A 9,372-nucleotide genomic window follows, 5' to 3' on the forward strand; every position below is an offset into this window, starting at 1 on the left:
ATACCTCCATATCAGAATTTTTTATTTAACAGAATTAATTGAAAAAGTAAAATTTCTAACTGTTCACCTATACAATAATAAAATTATCTGAATTATTAATTGAAATAAAATTGTAATATTATTAAAAACTGTTAATTAATTTGATAATTTATTAATAAAAGGACCTATTTGTTATGAAATTAAAAATTCTAAGGGCACAATGTAATTTCTAAAATTACATGAGTAATTTGTAATTTAAATAAACTTCAGGAGTGTGTTTGTAATTTATCCTATTTCTGTTGTGGAATATGCTGGGTTAATCTGCTCCTGCATCCAAACATGACCCACAAGCTGAAGCTGTCCGAAGTGTGTCGTGCCACGTGAGAGGGAAGTATGGATAGAACCACAGTACAGGTCATAAATTGAAAGACACTGAGAGACGCACAAATACTCAGATATGAAAATGGCCATCCTTTCCTTTTCAATCTCCCAAAATGCTTTCTCTCTGCGACATTCACGTCACCGTTTAAAGGCTCTCAATCTTCAGCCTCCGATCCGAATCAATTGCTCCGGTAATAATGTCACTTCTCTCCACAAAATTCATTTTGGGTTTAAATTTCTGCGTATGTATTTCATTTTTCTATGTACTTTCTTCATTCGATTAGAAATACATCATGTGTATCGAAAACTGGTTTATAAGACATGATCTCAATTCAAGAAAACTTGCGGTTTGGTTCATTACTTAATGCTTGTTTTGTAGGAGAGAATCAAAATTTTAACTTGTTGCAACTGCAACTACAACTGTCAATAAAACTAATAAGACAAATCAGTAAAATTTATATCAGTCTTTTTTAATATGTATTCTAATTATATCATACGATTTTTAAACTGTATAATTATAACCTTTTTAAGGCATTTCATTAATTGGTATAAATAAAAATTCTATCTTCATGAATATTATAAAAATAATGATATCATAAGATTGATACTATTATGTTAAACATAAATAGTTTAGAATCATCTTATATGCATTGTTATAATACTTATGTAATATAAGGAGCCAATAGAAGAATTTTTAAAATAATTAGAGGTTGTTCCATGTACCAACGTTTTAAAAGGCTTTACTGAGGCTCGCCTTGAGGCAAGGCTAAGGCAAAATGCCTCAAGGCTTTGATTTTTAGACTTTATTCCCAAAGGCTTGCGCACACAATTTGAGACATGCGCCTTAGGTGCGTCTTGTACACCTTTTACGCATATGCATGTGAGGAGTACATATATGAAGAGTTTATCTTAAGTTCTTGTTAAATTTAGTCTAGTAGATGGTTTAAACGTAAAAAAGTACAAAATAAAAAAAGCCCTTTTTACAATTATATGCTATAGGAAAAATTAAGTAAATGATCAATTAAGAAAAAATATAAAGTTAATGCTTAGTGAGAAACCCAATCACTAAAGCTAAGAATACCAATTTCACTTTCAAAAGAGCAAAGCTTCCTTCTCTGCAGTGAGCCTTCAGCAGAAAAGTATTTACACTTTTATATTTAATTTTGATGTATTTATTTATTGTTTTAAAATATATAAATTATTTACTAAATATAAAAATTTAGAATTTGAAATGCTTACGCTTCAGCGTTTGAAGGCTTACGTCTCGCCTCCTGAGGACTAAAACGCCTCACATTATGCATTCGCCTTTAAAAACTTTGCCATGTACAATATAAAAATGTTCACAAAATGGGATTAATTGATGATTTTGAAAAGTTTAAGGGGGCCTATGGCCACCATGGACATCCCCTATCTTCGTCCCTAAATGCACTGAATCGTGTCAAGTAGTAGGTTGTTTAAGATTGACTTGAAAACTTAATGGGTATGTTTGGTTTGTGTTTGAGAGATGTGTTTTAGAGATAAAAAGTACGAAAAGTTGTTTGGTTTGGTTTTTTTCAAAAGATGTTTTGGAAAATTATTTTGAGAGAGAGTTTTGGAAAAAGTGATTGATTTGATGTGTGTGAGAGAGATTTGTTTGGAAAACTTATTTGGTTTACAAGTTTTGAGAAATTTTTTTGGAAAAATTTGTTTGGTTTGATTACTTTTAAAAACTTATTTGTAGAGAAAATTTTTCAAATTTTTTTCAGAAATACAAACCAAACGAACCCAATGAGTTTTAAAATGCGAATTTAAGTTTGGCTTGTTTACCTTTTGAGTCGATCTTGAATGGCCTTAATTGAGCCAATCACCAGCGGAACTCAAATATTTATAGTTCATATAATCAAGTTGAGGTGAGTTGAGTAGTAGCCAATCGGTTGTTCAAGTTTGGCTTCAAAACTTAATGCATTTTAAAACGAGTTAAAGCTTGGAACATGAGAAGAACTCAAGTAGCTTATTTTTTATAGTGCATTGGCCATGTTTGGTAGAGCTTATTTCCAGTTTATTTCAGCTTTTAGCTTAATTTAAGCTATTTTGATGTGTTTGGTTCAACTAAACAATACAACTTATAGCTTTTTGTAAGTCAAAAATCAACTTATTATTTGAGTGAGGGAGGAGAAGCTTAATTTATAAGTAAAAAATCAGCTTATGTTCACAGCTATAAGCTATAAACTGTTAAGTTATAAGTTATAATCACTTTCCCACAGCTCTACCAAACGGGGCCATTGAGTAGTAGGCTGTTCAAGTTTGGCTCAAAAACTTAATGAGTTTTAAAAGGGTCTCAAATTTGGCTTGTTTACCTTTCAAGCCAATCTCAAATATCAGTCAAGCTCAATTAGCTTAGTTCGTTTTGCAGCCTATTTGCAGCTAATTGGATTGGAATGGATTGTTTGTATAAACTGTTGAATTATGTTAGCTTTCCCTCTGACTTTGCAGTAATGAAATGGAGGATTATATTTTTATGTTAATACCCCTTTTATGCCTTTACTCTTTCCTCTGAGTGTGAATCAAATTCCACCTTGCTTTGTCTATATCAATCTAACCGAGCTAATCTTGAGCTAATCAATGTTAACTATGTTTGTTCTATGTGGCAACAGCCTCTAGGGATGGTGACAAACTTGAGGAAAGTTCAGCTAGTTTGAAGGAACTAAGGAATGTCACTTGTGGCATTCTTGCTGTTTGGGCAGTGGCTACTGCCTCACCTGTAATTGCTGCTAATCAGGTTAAGAGCGTGCTCTCATTTTTTCTTTTCAAAAATTCCATTTACATTTTCTTTTTTTTACTGTGCACTCTTCAGCATATGAACATAATGGCCTTATGTTTTGTATGCCTTAAGGCACTTGACAATGAGTGGGGCATCAGTTCTAATGACCAACTGCAATTCCATCTCCAAACACAGGAAATAATCCAACACAAATCCCTCACTATCCCACTCAAGTTCTGAAAAGCGGTTGCAGTCGCCGTAACGGTGGCGGTGACGCGGTTGTAGTTGCGGGGTATAAAGGCCGTAGTGTAACGGTTGCGGTAACCGGAACCGTGAATTTTTTTATTTTTCTCACAATTTAAAAAAAACTTACCGATACTTATATTTTTTTTCCATGATCATATTTATTGGGTTAAAAATAAATATTAATCAATTTTTGTAAATTTTTAAGTATGATCCAATATATTTTATTTTTTTAAATCACTATAAATTGAGTTTTTAACATTTTATTTTAATAATTAATGACTTTATATTATACAAAAAATCAATCACTAACTATTATATATGAGATAAATAATGACAAAAGTAAGAAAATAAATAAGAGCCTAAATATTTATATATATATACATATTTTAACCAAGTCAAATAAATAATGACCACACTTATTATTATTATGATTTTCAAACAATATATAGATAGACACACACAAATAAAATGGTTTAGTGATAGCAGTTGAATAGAATAGCATAGGTCTTACAAATTCAACAAATTAATAACATGTTCTTCATCTTCCCTCTTCTCTCTCTCTATCTCTTGCTCCTTCATTGTCTCTCTTTATCTTCCCTCTTCTCTCTATCCCTCTATCCCTCTTCCCCTATTTTTAGCATTTTTTTGTGTGTTTTTTCGAAAGAAACAATTTGGAACCGTTACGTAACGGCTGTTACGGCGTGTTATGGCTGTTACAGCACCGTTACGACTGCTACGGCTGACACACCTGTGAATCTCAATCACACTGCAAAAGCGGCCGTAATAGGTGGCGGTAACCGCCAAAACAATTACGTAACGGCATTACGTAACGGTTGCGGCCGCTTTTTAAAACCTTGATCCCACTTGTTGCATTTAAACAATTTACGTTATCTTCCTATCTGGCATGTATAGAAAACTGGGAATTTTAATATCTTATTGATATTCTATAGGCTTCCCTTTGTTTTTGGAATTTCCTGGCCGAACTTCATATTTTACTACACCCTCCTTTGTCCTCCACTGCTATTAGATTAACCGGATTCCTCTGGAAACAAATTTTCTCTTCTCCATAATTTTCAAAGTTCTTCATCTTGGTTTAGCTAAATTTACACATTTTACACATTCTTCATTGATAATACTAAAATACGATAATAATACCCACTAGTTGTTGGGTGTGTCTTGTATTATGCACACCGATAGAGTTATTGGCTGGTACATGTACTTAGGTCAGGTTTGTGGGGTCATGAACCCATTAGGTGATCCAACTAGTGTATGGTGATCATAAATTGTATGCAAGGTTTAAAAAAACGGCCGCAACCATTACGTAACGCCGTTACGTAGCGGTTTTGGCGGTTACCGCCACCTGTTACGACTGCTTTTGCAGTGTGATTGAGATTCACAGGTGTGTCGGCCGTAGCGACTGCCGTAGCGGTCGTAACGGTGCTGTAACAGCCGTAACCAAGGTTTTAAAAAGCGGCCGCAACCGTTACGTAACGCCGTTACGTAACGGTTTTGGCGGTTACCGCCACCCGTTACGGCCGCTTTTGCAGTGTGATTGAGATTCACAGGTGTATCGGCCGTAGCGGTCGTAATGGTGCCGTAACAGTCGTAACGGCCTGTTACACACCGTTACGTAACAGTTCCAAACTGTTTCTTTCGAAAAAAACACACAAAAAAAAGCTGAAAATGGGAGAAGAGGGATAGAGAGAAGAGGGAAGATAAAGAGAGAAAATGAAGGAGCAAAAGATAGAGAGAGAGAGAAAAGGGAAGATGAAGAACATGTTATTGATTTGTTGAAACTGTAAGACCTATGCTATTCTATTCAGCTGCTATCACTAAATCATTTTGTTTGTGTGTGTCTATCTATGTATTGTTTGAAAATAATAATAATAATAATAATAATAAATGTGGTCATTATCTATTTGGCTTGGTTAAAATATGTATATATATATATATATATATTTAGACTCTTATTTATCCTCTTATTTTTGTCATTGTTTATCTTATATATAATAGTTAGTGATTGATTTTTTGTATAATATAAAGTCATTAATTATTAAAATAAAATATAAAAAACTCAGTTTATAGTGATTTAAAAATATGAAATATATTGGATCATACTTAAAATTTTACAAAATTGATCAATATTTATTTTTAACCCAATAAATATGATCATGGAAAAAAAATATACGTATCGGTAAGTTTTTTTCAAATTGTGTAAAAAACAAAAAAATTCACGGTTCCGGTTACCGCAACCGTTACACTACGGCCTTTACACCCCGCAACCGCAACCGCGTCACCGCCACCGTTACGGCGACCGCAACCGCTTTTCAAAACCTTGGCCGTAACACACCGTTACGTAACGGTTCCAAACTGTTTCTTTCGAAAAAACACACAAAAAAAAGCTAAAAATGGGAGAAGAGAGATAGAGAGAAGAGGGAAGATGAAGAGAAAAAATGAAAGAGCAAGAGATAGAGAGAGAGAAGAGAGAAGATGAAGAACATGTTATTGATTTGTTGAACTTGTAAGACCTATGCTATTCTATTCAACTGCTATCACTAAACCATTTTGTTTGTGTGTGTCTATATATATATATTGTTTGAAAATCATAATAATAATAAGTGTGGTAATTATTTATTTGGCTTGGTTAAAATATGTATATATATATATATATATAAATATTTAGGCTTTTATTTATTCTCTTACTTTTGTCATTGTTTATCTTATATATAATAGTTAGTGATTGATTTTTTGTATAATATAAAATCATTAATTATTAAAATAAAATGTAAAAAAACTCAATTTATAGTGATTTAAAAAAATGAAATATGTTGGATCATACTTAAAAATTTACAAAAATTGATCAATATTTATTTTTAACCCAATAAATATGATCATGGAAAAAAAATATGAGCATCGATAATTTTTTTTTAAATTGTGCGAAAAATAAAAAAATTCACGGTTCCGGTTACCGCAACCGTTATACAACGGCCTTTACACTCCGCAACCGCAACCGCAACCGGATCACCGCCACCGTTACGGCGACCGCAACCGCTTTTCAGAACCTTGATTGTATGGCAACTAAGAACTAGAATTTCTAGGTTTTTCCTATAAATGTAATGTGTGTGTTTTTAGTGATTAGCGAGATTGAAAGGGTTTGCGAAGATGTAGCCCGTAGCCAATAGCCAGTGTACCTTTGGGGCTCAAGACACTGAGAGTGACCATGAAAGTAGGTGATTGTTTTACAGCTCATTTATCCTTCAACAAAGAAATGGGGATTGTTTTAGGCCTCAGTAATTGTTCTTGAGTTTTTGGTCTCATACTTGTAATATTTCCTTTTTATGGTGGAGATATCTCTCTTCCCTGTGGACGTAGGTAGGTTTGTGTCAAACCACGTAAATTCTATGTGTTTCTCCTCCTTGGTTTGTGCGTGTTGCTTGTGTGCTTCCATGTGTGCGTGCGTGGGTGTGAATCCCAGGAAACTAGTTTGTGGTCTTATGGAATGAAGGCCGAAGTAAATTATGTCTTTTCCTTGCAGAGGCTCCCTCCTCTATCAACAGAGCCCAACCGATGTGAGCGTGCATTTGTTGGTAACACAATAGGTCAAGCAAATGGTGTTTATGACAAGCCAATTGATCTCCGCTTCTGCGATTACACAAATGATAAATCCAACCTCAAGGGAAAGTCTCTTGCAGCAGCACTTATGTCAGAGGCCAAGTTTGATGGTGCAGACATGACGGAAGTGGTAATGTCAAAGGCTTATGCTGTTGGAGCTAGCTTCAAGGGTGAGTTCCTTTATCTTCCTTTTTGTGATTCTTCTTCTTCTTATTGATGGATGTTTTCCACTGGTTCAGAGATCATTATATGTCCATCTATGCACATGTTCTACTTAGGAGATGTGGTTTTTGTATCTGCAGTTCTAATTCTAACAAAAACTGAATTCTCACAATAATTCAGTAATGTGCCTTTGGTTGGATGCTTTTTTTTTTTTTGGGGAGTGAGTTTTTTATTACTAGAAAGTAGAAATATAAACAATGGACATTAAGACATACCTGGAGGCAAACTCTCGTAGTGGGGAAGACACACAACACACGTCTAGCCTACAGAAGATAAACTCTAGCAAGTCGAGAGCCTAGGTCAAAAGACACTAAGAACACACCCTCTCACAAATCCATTATGGGACAATAAAGCGCACATGTTTTTTTTTTTGGGGTATGGGGAAGGGGGAGAGTCTTGCTTGGGGCAAGACTTGAACCCTTGACCTCCTATTGAGGTGTAGGATTTTGGCCAATTGGACTAGCCCCAGTTGGTTTGAAACATACAACATAAAACCACCAAACTACATCAATGCAGAATCTCGGAAACATCAACCTTCAACGTCTTTCTTCTTTGAGTTTGTAGGCTTGCTAGAAAATTTTGAGCATTACTTCCTTTGTCTTGATGGATATGTTCACAATAGCCTGCTCACTTTCAAGTTTAAGATTGAGAATCTTATCCTCAAGCCTCCTTTTATTTTTGTCCTTATTGGATGGAGAGCTATCCTTATTGTGCTTGGTCCCTCCCCTTTAAGGAGTGGTTTCTGTCTCAACCACCTCATTTGCTGGGGCGCTACTGTTCACCTCCATACTAGCTTCTCAGGTCTCCACTTTTTCTACACTAATCATATTACACATCATAAATTTTTATCGAAGAACCTGAAGATGTAGAGCATTCCCGATTCTTACTATCAACCCCTGGCACTTTCTCTTCTTTGAAAGAAAGTATATAGAAATATTTTGAAGACGAAGTCATTGGAGAAAGTATATAGAAATATTTTGAAGATGAAGTCATTGATCTCATATTTGCCCTACATTTGGGGATCATTCACCACTCCCTTACCTTTTCTTTTCTTCAGTTCTTCCTACTCAGCTTTTCAATTTCTACACTACTCTCTTTGGCTCTCTATTGTAGTTTGTTTGAGGCATTAGTTTGTATGGACAAGAATTTAAAGCATGACCAAAAGTTTGCATTGTCCACACTCATCAGACTTCCATGGCACCTCAACTTTAATTCATAAGGGTCACGATAACCTTAAGCATAAAAGATCTTGGGATTTCTTTTTTCTCTTCAATCTCAACAGAGACTTTAGCACAGGTCAACCCACTAAGTGATTGAACACTCACCTAACAATAACACTAGATGAGATATATAACAATGCTTTTCTTTAGGTAGATCTATAACAATACTTTTCTGACCATAGTACTAATTCTCGAAGCAAATTAAGCTTGAATTCTTAAGAATCGATTGCAACTGAGAGGGTGATCCAAATCGATTGCAGGTGTAGACTTCTCAAATGCAGTTTTGGATCGCGTTAATTTTGCGAAAGCCGACCTCAAAGGAGCTGTGTTTAGGAATACAGTACTGTCAGGTTCCACCTTTAATGAAGCTCAATTGGAAGATGCTGTGTTTGAGGACACCATCATAGGCTACATTGATCTTCAGAAGCTTTGTACAAACACTACTATCAGTGAAGAAGGAAGAGCTGAACTCGGATGCCGGTAGCCTCTTTCATCGTAATTATCCACACTGTTGTATCTTCTAATGACAAAGGAGGTAGGGTGCTATTTTATTGCAATTATTTTCTCAAGTGTTATAGAAAAATAGTGAAATGACTATGGTGAAGGAAAACTGAGATTGGTGATGGGTCTTTACTGTTTTTTGTATTATATTTTTGTATTGTTAAATTCGTTTCGACTTTACCCAACTATTAGAGGAAGGTTTTCACTAATTGTCCCCCTATATTGTTATATTTTTATTATGACGAGGAACCTCTCCAAGGGGAGGTCATTTTGAAATCATTCACAATTATCGTGTAGGTCAGAAGTCACCAATATGAATTGAACACAAGATTTCTGCTTTAACAACTTCATTTATATAAGAATCTCGAGACATAAAAACCATAATACATGATCAGACGACTTACAATATCTTGAGATAAGGGGACAGAGACGTGGTGACAGAGGCTCTTTTTTCTAAATTGGTTTGTTCTC

At 34.7% G+C, this 9,372-nt stretch overlaps 1 protein-coding gene across 1 annotated transcript; it reads left to right on the forward strand.

The window, feature by feature from the left end:
- Positions 1-272: 272 nt before the first annotated feature.
- Positions 273-9,110, forward strand: LOC114299055 (Tetratricopeptide repeat (TPR)-like superfamily protein). The gene is made up of 4 exons (XM_028243723.2): positions 273-551; positions 2,994-3,118; positions 6,882-7,128; positions 8,661-9,110. The coding sequence occupies exons 1-4, from the start codon at positions 437-439 to the stop codon at positions 8,882-8,884; spliced, it is 711 nt and encodes a 236-aa protein (XP_028099524.1). The 5' UTR covers positions 273-436; the 3' UTR covers positions 8,885-9,110.
- The last annotated feature ends 262 nt before the right edge of the window (positions 9,111-9,372 follow it).

This window comes from Camellia sinensis, chromosome 8 (assembly GCF_055761805.1).
Source record: "Camellia sinensis isolate YWXY chromosome 8, ASM5576180v1, whole genome shotgun sequence".
NCBI lineage: Eukaryota > Viridiplantae > Streptophyta > Magnoliopsida > Ericales > Theaceae > Camellia > Camellia sinensis.